The sequence below is a fragment of the Lynx rufus genome, unplaced genomic scaffold (genome assembly GCF_022079265.1).
Source record: "Lynx rufus isolate CCGP_SWC_20201006 ecotype Redwood Valley unplaced genomic scaffold, mLynRuf1.p SCAF_3, whole genome shotgun sequence".
Taxonomy (NCBI): Eukaryota; Metazoa; Chordata; class Mammalia; order Carnivora; family Felidae; genus Lynx; species Lynx rufus.
The window spans coordinates 37,996,444-38,011,027 of NW_025814845.1; the positions used below are offsets into that span (position 1 = coordinate 37,996,444).

The 14,584-nt window shown below is 38.9% G+C and overlaps 1 protein-coding gene across 4 annotated transcripts in view; it reads right to left on the reverse strand.

The window, feature by feature from the left end:
- The window catches only part of FRYL (FRY like transcription coactivator), a 303,326-nt gene that overhangs the window by 93,813 nt on the left and 194,929 nt on the right, over window positions 1–14,584 (reverse strand). For all 4 annotated transcript variants that reach the window (XM_047091763.1, XM_047091761.1, XM_047091762.1 and 1 more), the window contains 8 exons: window positions 13,371–13,457; window positions 10,646–10,817; window positions 10,060–10,192; window positions 7,253–7,360; window positions 4,040–4,277; window positions 2,746–2,931; window positions 2,398–2,484; window positions 783–1,051 (listed from right to left, as the gene is read on the reverse strand). In XM_047091763.1, the coding sequence (XP_046947719.1) occupies window positions 783–1,051; window positions 2,398–2,484; window positions 2,746–2,931; window positions 4,040–4,277; window positions 7,253–7,360; window positions 10,060–10,192; window positions 10,646–10,817; window positions 13,371–13,457 (1,280 nt within the window). The remainder of the gene's footprint in view (window positions 1–782; window positions 1,052–2,397; window positions 2,485–2,745; window positions 2,932–4,039; window positions 4,278–7,252; window positions 7,361–10,059; window positions 10,193–10,645; window positions 10,818–13,370; window positions 13,458–14,584) is intronic.

Sequence of the window (14,584 nt, forward strand, 5' to 3'; positions counted from 1 at the left end):
AGTCACATGCGGTGAACTTGGAGAAGTTTGTGTGGTTCTAACCTAAGAACACATGGACAGCATGACAGAAAGTAAGGGGAAAGTACAGACTAGAGCCAGGTTTGGAGAGCCTTTAATGACCCTAAGGTGTTAGGTTCATCCAGGGGTTGGGTTTATACGGGCAACTTATATGATGAGTGGCCTCATTCCATGTGATCTGATAAAAAGTACTGGATAAAGTGAAATCGGGAACTCAAATTCAGGTTCAAAAATACTATACTTAAGAGCAAGAAGAAATTAACTGCAGTTTACGATGACCTTGTTTAACACCCTATCACATCATCAGTTATTCCAAATCTTTGCCATTATCCCCAATGCCATCATCACTAATCCCTGTCAGCAGATGACTTCCTTATAATGTCATCAGGAAAAGTAAGGTCACTGTGCTTGGTGTCTCTTCACTTTGCACCCTTCCTCTATACGCTCATCTATATCCAGATCCACACTCCTCTCCAGATCCTCTGCTCCTTAATTCTTCAGTACAGATTCATCAGACACATACTATGTACCAAGCACTGGGCTATTAAGTGAACCAACAATTTGGTGAGACTGAATTACATGAAAAGGATGAAGGGATTATGAGACTACATCCTTTACATCTTTCGTCTCCTCCCCTTATACATCAGTCCGTTATGGCAGGTTATTTACTTGTGGAATTTCCAACTTGTACAACTTTTCAAATACGTACTTATAAAAACTGACAGTCTACACATTCTAAAATTTACACTAGGAAAACAACTTACTTTATATCAACCTGTGGGGACAATAACTGAAGTCTTGTGTATGCAAACATCCAAGCATAGCTCACAGCTGTACAGCAGTGTTTGGGAAGGTTTTCTTGCTTTAAAAAACTGGAGAGACTTATAATCCATGGGTCTTGGCCTTGGGTCACATGTGCAAATACCCATATGTGTGATGGGCTGATCACATCAAACTGGTGGCTGATAGGAGAAGAGTTCCATTCTGCTAATGTCTGTAAATCTATCGAGCTAGGGCAATACAGCAAAGTAGTCTGCGTAGAGAAAACAGGAAAGGATTATCGCACATTTCCGTAAGTTTCAGAGTTTTGCCATATGGATTGCATTAAACTCTAAGTGGCCTCTTGGTAGTTTCTAGAACAGAGGTAATAATGAGGTCCAAGAAAGGTTTAAGGGAGTAGTAAATTCCTGAAATTGCATATAAAGTTTTTTTGTGTGTACATGTGTACATGGGTTTTTCTGGAGAAAGATTCCAGAGGTTTTATTAGTCTCAAAAGGATCTATGAACCAAAAAGGTGAAGAACCACAACTTACATAATTCATATATGAATAATCAACTTTCATGGGCATACTAAAACTAAGAGGGAACTGAAAAATGGACCATTAACTTTATGCTGACATGCCCTATATATGCACAGGCAGAAGAGACAGGAAAACAGACTCCTCTCCAGAGGTACATATTCTTAAATATTTGTTCAATGATAATTCCAAGCTATTATACTGAAGAGATAAAGATTTACCTTCAGAGCAACTTATGTGTCATTCAAACAACAACAAAGACACAACAAAGTCTTAAACTGAACAGAGGTCCAATTCACTCTATCATTCAATAGATATTTACAAAAATACCCATTATAAGCCAGGCATGTAGGCATGAGAAGAGTCATTCATTATTCTTTTTGTTGGCATAAATCGTAGTTAATAATCTAAAGCAGAATTCTTTAAACTGAAAAGATTTATAATTGATCTCTTAGGTTTACAAAATTGTATTACTATCTCCCTTGGTTATACATTAAGTTGTGAATTATAAGAGCTAAGTGTTACACTCAAAGCCTAGAAACCTTGTCCATGTGTTCCAAACAGGAACAAAAAAGAATCTTCAAGTAGTAAAGTTTGATGGTTATTTTTATGTCCATCTTGAAGTCTTAATGTAAGACCTTCGTAAAAAAAAAAAAAAAAAAAAAGTGGGGCGCCTGGGTGGCGCAGTCGGTTGAGCGTCCGACTTCAGCCAGGTCACGATCTCGCGGTCCGTGAGTTCGAGCCCCGCGTCAGGCTCTGGGCTGATGGCTCAGAGCCTGGAGCCTGTTTCCGATTCTGTGTCTCCCTCTCTCTCTGCCCCTCCCCCATTCATGCTCTGTCTCTCTCTGTCCCAAAAATAAATAAACGTTGAAAAAAAAAAAAAAAAATCAAGCCCAGCTAAGAAAGTTTAGTTGCATTTGCTAACAAAGTGTTTTTCTCCATCTTAATGAGTCAAATTAATTACAACTTGGGCATAAAATACTCTTCAATGCATTATATTTGTAAAGGAAATTCACGTATGCATGTATGTATGTCTAAAGTTCCAAGGCAAGACTGAATAGCATGAAATCATGACAGTTACCTGATCAGCTCCAGTGAGATGTATGAAGCTCTCAAGAATGGATGGGCTCAGCCTGTCCATCACATCTATGGCTAATTCATCATCACCCTATAAAAAAGCGAGCACATGTCTAAAAATATTTAGGAATGATTAAGAAAAGCCAAACCTAAGAAAACATAAAAAAACTGCACATCAGCACTATTTGCTACAAATGGAATTGAAGGCAGCTGGGTTAGTTTAGACCAGGTCAAAAAGCCTTTGTTACTTTGTTATAAGTTAAGTTATGCCTGCATGGTAGCAACAGAATGAACAAAAGAATAGTTTTTATGTACTTTCATTAGATAATTAAATGATATACCTAAATCTTACCTTAGGTATTTCCAAAAGTGCAAACAAAGCCCGTATTTCTCTAAGGACACTGACAGCTAATCTCCTAGTCGCAGGTCGACTGCTACAGAGAATGACAAGTGCAAACCCTTCGACCACATGGAATACGTTGGAATACGGGCTCCTTTCCAGAGGAGGGGGATGAGAAGCTCCATTAGCCACACCATGCTTGAAAAATAAAAAGAAGTTAAAAATCAAACAAAAGAGTATGTGTAGACATTCCAGTATAACCATTAATTAAAGAATAAACCAAATTATATACATTATAGCTATAGGTCTGCCTCAGCTCAAGTAACTTAAATAATATTTAATTCACAAAAATGTAACACCGCAGGGGCACCTGGGTGGCTCAGTCGGTTGAGCTTTCGACTTCAGCTCAGGTGATGATCTCGTGATTTGGTTCATGAGCTTGGGCCCCACATTGGGCTCGCTGCTGTCAGTGCAGAGCCCGCTTTGGATCCTCTGTTACCCTCTCTCTGACCCTCCCCTGCTCATCCTCTCTCTCTCTCAAAAATAAACATTAAAAAAAAAAATGTAACAGTGTACACAGAGATAAAAAGCTTTTTAACTGGCAGTCTAAATATGAATTGTGTATGGAGCTTCTGGCATTCTCTGGTTACTTTGTAAACTTGGAGCTGACACTGTTAATCACTCTTGGCCTAACACTTCTATGTGGAAAATGAAGGGACTGAGTTGGGACAACTTGAACTCAAAGTGTAGACTAGCAGCATGGCATCACCTAGGAGCGTGTTGGAAATAGGGGTTCTTGGGCTCCTCTCCATGCTCACTGAAGGCTGCGAGCTAGATTGGTTTAGATGATCCTGCTCTAAAATTCCAAGGTTCTAGGGCAATATGTTATATAAATCAAGAAGCTGAGTACCTTTCATGGTAAAGGAGCAGACAAACCACGTATGTGAAGCAGGGACTAGCACCATGGGTAAAACAATCAAATAACTCAAATGGAATACTCCCCAAAACTGTTATATCAGCTTTAAATATACTGGAAACAACCTAAACGTAAGCTAGAATTGCCTCTACTCTCTGTGTTCATTCAGAACCAACTGTTACGAAAGGAAGAGGGTTGGAAAGGTTGGACACACGAACCCTATATTTAACATCTGAACTGCAGGGAGGTTTAGTTTAGGGATTATAAAACTTCGAAAGCAAACAAAACCGATCAAATGTTTAGTTTGCAAGAAATCAATAGCTATTGACATGACTGTTGGTCAGTTACCACTGACCACATACAAAGGGACAAAACAAAAGACTCTGGTACCTGGGAGTCCTGGTTTTTGTTGTGCATTTGGGTTGCCTGTTTCCACTGATTTATTAATTGTACCAACATCTTTACAGCATTATCAAGAAGCGTGGGATGGACATCAGTCACTTCACGAACAATAAAATAAACAAATCCTGAAAGAACATCCTCCCGCCAATCTGGAAAATCAAGCATTAGTGCCTGCAGGGTATTGAAAGCCAGAGCACGTAGTTCTTCATCCATATGAATTGTGAGCCTACCAAGAACAAAATTCCATTAGCAAACCTCAGAACCTTCCACGTAGTTTCATCATCTAAAACCTAAAACTAAGAACTTAAAAAAAGATGTCCTCCTCCCTGGTTTGTAAGAAGTAGGAGGATGGGAACCAATGTTCCCTTTTTTTTGTATATTCACCCTTAGGTTATTCTCATGTTTAAATTCACATATGAATCTATTAATATTGGTGTTTTTAAAAAACTTCAGGAAAGTTTGATCATAATGAAAATGCACTTGAAAAAATACAGATCAGCGTATCAGAATTACATTTTAAAAATTCTTTAATCCTTAAAATGCTGTTTTCTTGTAGTCAAAAATTATATCTGCTCATATAATATCTAAGCATTATTTCACAGTTATGTAGTCCTTTACTATCACTGGAAAGAAAATGATTTGTCTCTGTCCTTTTCATGCTGCTGAGGTTACAGTTAAACTATAAGATGGCCGATTGTGAACAAGAAAATAGAATAAACCCAGATGAAATCAAGTTAACGGAGATAATTCTTGAAGGTGAGCATGAGAGTAAATTTGCAGTAATATAAATGGAGTGCACCTGAGGGGAAAAAGGTTGATCTAACACGGAAGTCCCTAAAGGGAGTTTAAATCTAAGCAAATTAGAGAAGAGGCTGTATAAAATTACCTTTTAGAGATACCAAAACAATCGGAGGACATGAACATAATATGAGCTAATGGGTTTTACCAGAACATAAAGAGAACGATCAACAAGAAAACCATAAAAGATGGCCCCAGTAGTGAAGCTACCAATATGTAATACTCTGTGAGCAGGAGTTTCTGATTTGGGGCTGAACAGGATTACTTTAGCGACTGACCATCAAAACACATGCATCAGTGTTGGAAACAGCTTGAACGAGTAAGGTTAATAGGTGATATTAAGCACGTGCCACAACTACATGCTTAGGAAGCTGCGAGGGTGGAGTCATCCTCACGGACAGAGGAGGAAAGCCGTGGGCTTTAGGTGGAAGGAGACGTCACAGTCTTCACCCTGCTGAACTCAGTTCTGGTCTTCACTAAGCCAACCTTCAACCGGCAATGAGACCGAAGAGAAAACTTACTACAGCTAGACAGACTTGCAGTTAGCCCCACGAAGTGGCACCAGTGAGAGCAGCCCGTCAGAGCCATCACAGGGGATCAGATTAAGGATCTCTAGCCCAGCGTTCTGTCTCTGATAGCGGCACCAAGGGAGGTACTGTGGAGGCACAGTGACTGTCTCCACGATGCTGACTTTAAAGGTTATTTCAACATCCCTTAAATCTTCATGCCCATCTTACACCTATCTGTGTAACTCATGCTATACACGCATGAGTTCACCACTGTGTAGAGAACAACAGGGTGGCCTGGCTAATTTAAGGCAGAAGAATTAACTTTCTTTAGACATAGCATACAGGTCTACAAATGCATCTTTGTTTTGCTTACTTGCTTTAAAAACCAAACAAAAACAAGATTTAGACATTGCAATTCCAAATGATCAGAATGGGGGACAAAATAGAGCAGAACGCAGAATCTTCCTTTCTGCTGAAGTAAGCTAATTAGTTAATTAATATCACAGGAAAAGGATGCAAAGTAAATCAAGTTGCAAAGCTGTCATTTACTGTTCAGATGTTTGCTCCCTTCACCAGGCTCCTCCATCCCTGACCCTTGTAGAGGGAGTTTCATTTTGGCGGGGGGATACGGGACCATTAAGCCACAAATGTGCAGGCGAGTTAAATTAGGGCGAGTAGAAAGAGTGCAACTGAGTGAGAGCTGTTTACTGTTTTCCCAAGAATAACATTACAAATCATTACACCTCTTTTCCTTCCCTAACGCTGACATGAACTTTGCAACTCTTCAATTCACAGCAAAAAATTAAGAGAGTGCAAAGGGATGAATTTATCTCATGGTGCAAAGTCTCCAAGTAACTCCTTTTCTCTCCTCGTCATCCTGAATAGAGACAAATGCCATTCTGTATCTCGATGGCAACCTGCAAAGGTTGAGGACAGGATAGTGATGGCTGTGTGCAGTGCTAGGTGTTTTCACAGAGGAGGTCAAAGGGGTTGCTAGAGAAGTCTATTAACTGTTCACGGCGAATTTAACTTAAGTCCGTGGTAAGTGCTTGGCAGGGAGTAAACATCTTTCAGTACAGTCAAGTATCACTGCTCTGTGACAGTCATTACACCTGGCTTTTCATTTAGAGTGGGGGCAAGCAGACCATGACTCAAGGGCCAGAATGTATGAGGCACCATGGGAACACAGTCACACCCCCTCCTTTCCATGAGGTCCGTGGCTGTTTTTGCCCTGCACTGCAGAGAGGAGCAGCTGTGATGCTGACCATATGACCTGCAAATCCTAAAATACTCACTATGTCATCCTTACAGAAGCAGCTTGCTGACCCCTTACCTACGGAATCCCTACGTACATCGACAAAGCAGCTTCCAACAAGCCTTCCCCTCAACTTAGAATTAGCTTTGGAAGCAAGTATTTACATTTGGTTGTCATGTTATTTCTTACTCTATAAAGCTATGACAAACCCAACAGAGGAAACAGAAGCACAAACTTGAACCCTGCGGGCTCCACAATAGGAAAAATAAGTGAAAACGAGCTATAGAAATGGCTTCAAGAGTTAACACGGCAGTTAACTGCCTAATGGGCATCACCACACATCTATTCAGGAATAACATGTTATCGAAATCCTAAGAAACACACTAGAAGGAAAGATAGGAAATCGAAAAGTAGGATTTGTAGAGAGGAATCCAAAAGAACTTTAAAAGTTAAAAATGAGTGGGGAGAATGTGTTCACAAAACACAAAAGACACAATGCAAGTTTAGAAAGTGGATCAAGTAAAGTACTGAACGTGTCCTTATTACTCTGTTAGTGACAACAGTAACAGGAGTGTATTCGAAGTTTAAAGGGATTGAAAGAGGTAAAAATTAACATAGCAAAGAGTGATTCTCAGTTACCTTGCTAACAATTCAATGAGGTCAGTTCTGCTCATACCATCAGGAATCAGCCTTGGAATAGCAGCAACACAAGTCCTAAACAAATCAATTTTGGGTTTTCTTTCCCCTCTGAAAAATATACAACAGGATTTAATACGCTTATTACATATGTTAGGCAATGAAAGCAAACTTGGAAAAATAATTACAGAAAGTAGGAGTCCCCTCCCCCTAAAAAAGTTTAATGTATTTACTATAAAAAAGAATTCATACAAACCCAGCAAATAATTATCAGTTTATAAATAGACAAAAGAATAAAGAAATAACAGGAAAGAAAATATAGCTAGCAAGCAAAAAGATTTTCAATAATTAGAAAACTACAGAAATGATTATGTTTAAATAATAAATTGTATTTAAGTAAATTATGTGGAATACAATTATTTTAAATTAAATTAAATTAAATTAATATCTAACCTTGAATAAAGAATATTTAAAATTTTTTTAATGTTTTATTTATTTTTGACAGAGAGAGAGAGAGAGAGAGCATGAGCAGGGGAGGGGCAGAGAGACAGGGAGACACAGAATCTGAAGCAGGCTCCAGGCTCTGAGCTGTCAGCACACAGCCCGATGCGGGGCTTGAACCCACAGACACGAGATCATGACCCGAGCCGAAGTCAGATGCTCAACCAACTGAGCCACCTAGGTGCCCGAATAAAGACTATTTAATTACTAAGTCATAATAAGTAACAATGAGATTATTAAATAACCAAGTATTGGTTATTTTAGGAACCTATAAAATTAATTAAAAAAATTTTTTTTGAGAGAGAGAGACAGAGAGAGAGAGAGAGCAAGCAGGGAAGGGGCAGAGGAAGAGGGAGAGAGAATCTTGGCAGGCTCTGCACTCAGCGTGGAGCCCAGGGTGGGGCTCTGCTTCACGACCAGGAGATCATGATCTGAGCCGAAATCGAGTCAGACATTTAACCAACTGAGCCACCCAGGTGCCCCAACAAAAATAATTTTTTTCATTTATTATTATACATTAACGAGGGTCTTAAAAAAGACATTCTCATATTCTATTGTTGGTATTGTCTGTTCTTTTCATTTTATTTTCAGAATACACACACACACACACACACACACACACAAATACACATATTTAAATGTTCACAGAATTAATGTCAATTTTGAAAATCTTGGCTTCTCCAGAGGCTTGATACAATTTATTTCTACTATATTTTCTTCTAGTTATTCAATGATTTTTTAATTTTTACTTTAAATATCTAATCTCTTAACACCCTGGTTTTTGTTTTTATTTTGGTCTATATTTCAAGATGAGGATCTTAGTTTATTTTATCCAAATTGTTCTTAAGGTGGGCTAAAAAATTCTCATGTAGAAAAGAATTTGGACGCTTAACGTACTGGGGTCAGTATTCTTTATAGTGGCAAAAGACTTGCTACCTACTCTTAGAGATTTTATATAGTCAGTGTTCTCTTCAGATGGTTCCAATATGCATGAATTTCAGTTCCAATGAGTTGATTAAATAATACCAGTTTCCCTGCAAATCACTATGTAAATAAACAGATGTGCATCATAATCCCTACTTGTGTCACTTTTTTTTTTTTTAAGTTTTATTTATTAAAGTAATCTCTACACCCAGCATGGGGCTCGAACTCAAGACCTCGAGACCAAGAATCGTTTGCTCTTCCACCTGAGCCAGCCAGGCACCCCAATCATGTCACTTTTCCCAAGTCTGTTGTGATTGGTCACTGCACATTTGTTACTTGTTCACACAGACAGCAAAGTATAACTATGTTGCCTCCTGGTCTCCAGCGATAAAACTCAGGTGATACTTTGCAAACATGGATAATCAAGGGAAGAAACTGGCCAATAAAGACTAAAGTGCAGCAGAGAAAGGAAAAGTGATACCCCTGTGAGTGAAATTCGAATGAAACTTTACAGGAGGTACAGAGGAAAGAGCCGGCAGGGAATGTTAGCAGACTCCATGCACACAGCCAGAGAGGAGCCCAGGGAGGGCAGACTCATTCACACAGTGAGGAAGTGGTTGTGACGTAGATTTTCCAGAGGAAGTGATGCAGAGGGGGACAAAAAATGTCAACACTGGAGAAGTTCTCGGAGACATTAGTAGACGCTAGTATACAGTAACTGTGTATTAGTTAAATTGAGAGATCAAATATCCAGCTTGGTGTTCTAAAACCTGTGATGCGGACATTAATATAAAAAAAAAAAGTCCTGCCTTATTACAGGATATGTGGATACTGACTAGCAAATAAAACAAGTTACTGCCATATAATCAATACATCCTCCCGAGGAGAAAGTCCCTAACATCAAGGAAAAAAGATGCCGGACGGCAAGCAGCGACAAGCCTGGTGACCCAGGGGCCTGAGGCCCTGTCTTGAAAACACTACTCCCGTTATTCCCCTCTGTACTTTTTGTTACCAGGAGATTTTCACGTTTTCTTTTTTGTTTATTGGGGTTCTGGAAATTAAGAGTAGGTGTTTGACTTAATAAGACAACTACATCCACACATATCAAAGGTAACTCGGATTTATCTATCGGTCATGGAATGAGTATAGGGCCTCGTCACTGACAGCTAAACAGATCCAGGATGACTTCTGCTACTTATGCTAGTTTGATAACACTTTGAAGAATACAACTGAGCAGGCGGAAGGATTTGCTATATCAACACCCACAGCAGGGAGCAATATGGGACAGCTGCAAAGGAGAGAGTAAGGGAGCAAGCAAGAATCAATCACGTGTGCCCTTTTATGAAAACTGAAATGGCAACGAAGGGAAAGAGCTTCCTACATACGTAATCATATCTTCAGGCTCCTTATTGGACATCTGCACGCTAGTCATACACATTGGTCTCCCAACTTCTTTGTCCAAATGTCTGAGAATGCTATCTAATGCTTTTCTCACTTGAGGATAGTACACTGACATTCCTAGAGAAAAAACGTCACGGTTACAAAATGTCAGAAATTAGATAAAGAACAGTCATACTTACTTCCCATAAAAAATAAAAGCCTATCTTTAAATGGCATCAGCTTATTGGTGTCACCAAGGAAAGGAATTTCAACTGTGATACACTCTTCTCCCTAATGATCATCGTTAGTGTACTGGACAGAATATATAAAACTTAAGCACGGAACTAAAATTACTTGGAAGGAAGTACAAAAGGCAGTGAACAGTATCATGTAAGAAAATAAAGACCAAACTGGAAGACTCTTCATATGAAAACTCAGAGGTATTATCAAACCTGTATTCATTTTTCTATCACTCTCTACTGGAATAACCACACTAGACAAATATATTCATTTTAGATTTGATCATAAATGTTTCCAAAGGAATATTAAATTGTATCACAAAGCAAATTGTCTGGCTGAGTTAACACCAACCTATGACTTTTGCTTCCTCGTCCGTCAACGTTTTATTGAGAAAAATTTTCTTTACACGGAGAGTGTTTCCTGAGGGAAGGATGACCCCTGTTGTTGGCATCGGTGGCTCTCCGTCCTTCTGCTGCAAACTGTCTGCTATTACAAGGAAGACTCTCAGGCCTATGTTCATTCTCTTCAGGAAAAAAAAGTTTCAGAATGAAATCAGAAGGTCAGAAAATATCCTTTTTTCTTGTTAAAAACACCTCATCAATTAACACTGGGTGGGGGGGGGGGGCAGGAAGGCCCGGGAGGACAACCAACCTTTCTGCCCAACATTGTTTAACTAGTTGAGGCATTACAATTTGTTTTACTATCAAATTCCCAAATGCCGTCCCTTCACTTGAGGTCAACTGGCTCTCCTATTCTCTATAAAGCTTATTTCAAACCTCTTCCTGCATTCCTTCCTTCCTTCCTTTCTTCCTTCCTTCCTTCCTCAGCAGTCCTACCCTCCTACCATCCCCTCCCCTCTCTAGGCGGATGACAGATCTCCTACTTCACAGAAAGAAAAAAACCATCAACTGTCCTCAGTCTCTCACTATGGTAACTAACACCTCTTCTCCCTCTCCTTTGATCTTATGACAGTCTTAGGGGGCACTGGGCTTCCTGGTTGTTAGAATTCCATTTGCTCTTGCTTTCCTGGGAATGGGAATGGTACACCACCAATGACCCCTTCTCTTGCTTGTGTCTTCAACATTTCCTTTCCACCGGGGACATTCTGTTACCTGCTGTTAGCTATGCTCATCTTAATGAAGCAAGTCCCCCCCCCCCCCATAATGTTTTCCTGAGGCAACTCTCACTTATCAGTGACCATTCTGCTCAAAAGAGTGGTCGGTTTGCCTGCAGCCTGTTTGACTTTTCAGCAGCACAGGACTGTCAACTATTCCTTCTCTTCTTGAAACACTTCCTTCCTCTGATTCATCTGTGCCATGGCTGGCTGAGTCATCTCTGCTGGCACTTCAGGTTTGGCCTCCTTTAGCCGCAGGGCCAATGTTGGACTGCTTCAAGACGAGGTCTTCAGCTACCGTCTCCTCTCCTCATGTTTTCTCTCCCAAAGCAACTTCATGTATCTACATGGCTTCAGTTAGCACCCACACCACATCACCTGTCAATTTTAAGCCTCAATTCTCTGAACTCGGACCCTCAGACCCACTTGACATCTCTACCTGGATGTCAAAAAGATGTCTCAGGTTTGACTCATTCAAGCCAAATGTACTTTCCCCTCAAACAAGGTCCCTTCTCAATGTTTCTTTTCTCAGTTGGCACTCTTCTCTCCATCTGCACCACCACTGTCTCCGCCCAAGCTGCCATTTTTTCTGACCTACGCCACTGGTCTCTAAGGTAGGTGTGTGCATCCCCATGGATGTGCAAGATAGCTCGCTGGAATACAGGAAGACAATAAAACTTTTATTTATGGTTTTTTTTTTAATTTAAATAAGATTAAGATTTTAAGCTTTCCTCATCTTTATATACAACATAGTACTGGTGCCCTCCCTCAGTCTAAACATCACATGGTCATGTCACATAGTCACAGAAAACATCTTGAAGAAGTGGGAAAGCTCCATAATGTACTGGGTTTCACAGAAGGACCCGCACGTACTCATTCTTTTGGTGTGTTGCAATTTGCTTGTGTTTGATTAAATGGATTAATGGATAATTTTTTTTCTGGCTTTAACTAAACTAGCTCTCGCAAGCTTAAAAAGATTCTGAAGAGAAAATGGAGACTGACGATAATACTAACAGAGTAAGCCCATGGAAAAGAACAACAAAACACAGAACTCCCACTCTTTTACTCCTAGCGTAAGAGCTTCAGTGAGGGAAAAAATTATATTCAGAAATAAATTTATTCAATGGGAGAAGCCATTTTTGAAAATGGATGTTCAAGAAAATCTCATTACATGATTTTGACGCTGGAAACCACATTCAGTATATCATCTATAAAAACACTCATTTCTCATTTCTGCTCACTGTATATACCTAGAAAAAATTATTCATGTATCTTAAAAATCCTACAAACGAAAAGCTTCAACAACTTTCCAACTTCTTTGTTAACTACATAAATGTATGTTTTAGGATTTGATTATGAGAAGGACCAGCACAGTAATTTTAAAGAAATAAAGAGATAACCTTTTTATATTCTCCAATGTTACTTGCAAAATCTTTTGAACAATCTAAAAATGTAATGTCTAATGAGTGAGTTAGGGTTTACTAAGTGAATAACAGGGCCACAGAAGTGGGGAATATTTAATATTTAATTCTTTTGCCTTTTTATTTTTATCAATCTCCCTCTGGGGAAAAGGATTTTTGCCCATGTTGTCTCTAACACCTACAGCAGTGCCTGACACATTTTTGGTGCTCAATAAATGTAAAGTAAATGATATTTATTTTTAAAAATCTGATACTGATATTAATAAATGAAACCTGAGCTCATGTCACAACCTTAGAAGTCAGCTACGCTGACTCATCTGGAAAACATCCTCCCTTGATAATTTTTCACCCTACTTGAAACTACTGCTAAAATTGAGTTGGCTATCAGAAAGGTGAAATAATTGGTCCTAGATCATCACACTAGTAATTATAAGTAAAGCTTCTAACTAGAGATTTGAGCTTGAGAGTTCTGATTCCAGAAACTGCTCTAAAAAAAAGTTTAAATAAAAAGATTTTGAGATAGGATAATAATTTTTTTTACCTCTGGATTAATGGTGAAAGTTTTAGTAGATTTTCCAACACTGAGAAGATCAAATATTATTTCTTTCATTGCAAAATCCAAACGTTCCTAGAAAAAAAGAGCAATCAAGACATCTTTATAACTTTCTACTACTATATGTTGGGTATCATGTTAAGAATCATACATATAATGGCACCAGGTTTGTATCCGTAAGATCTAGGTGGACAAAAGAAAAATACGTATGAATTAAGATTTTTAAAAAAAATGATTATAAATATATTATTTATCAAATGATTTAATGCCCCAACAAACAGGATAAACATTTTAAACATTCATTTAGCAAAATCATATTCAAAAATCTAAGTGAAGAAATTCCCAGAATGATGGCAAAAGGGAGTCCCGAAACAACAGGCATGCGGCAGGCCTAGCGAGTGGTGAGTTCACACAGGGACGGTAAGAATAGGTCTCCAGGAAGGAAATCTCCAAGGAAAAAGAAGATCAGTAAGATTAGCTGATGTCTGACAGGAGTTACATAGTTTTCATGGAGTGTTGGTATAAGGTGATTAATCCAAGGGGGTGGACAAGATCCGAGGGCAAGAGAAAGGAAAGAGATGTGAGCCAATGGCAAAAGTTTTGTAAATAACTAGATCTTTTTCTTTTTTAATGTTTATTTATTTATTTATTTATTTATTTATTTATTTATTTAATTTGAGAGAGAGAGAGAGAGAGAGAGAGAGGAGGAAGGACAGAGAGAGAGATGGAGGGAGAGAATCCCAAGCACGCTGTCAGCTCAGCCCCCAACATGGGACTCGAACTCACAAACTGTGAGATCATGACCTGAGCTGAAATCAAGAGTCACATGATCAGGCACCCCACTAAACACTAGATCTAAAGCACAGTTTGCTTTCATTCACCTTACTGACACATTTATATCCATCCAATTATCATTAGTTCTGGGCTGCCGTAAATAGAAATGTATTCATTTTGTTTAAATATTCCTTATTTCTTTACTGTTAAAAATAACATTACAGATCATCGAAATTGTCACAGTTTTAGTTCAAAGAGACCACAATGAATATTCTGGAATCAAAGCATTTTCCTTAGCTGATGAAGTAACCTTACCTATGCTTCTTCCAGGGCTGATGTCCCCAAAGGGAATGTGACCAAAACCCTGGATCTGCTTGCTCAGCACCTGTTTAATCCCCTTCTAATAAACCTTCCTTTACTAGCAGAGA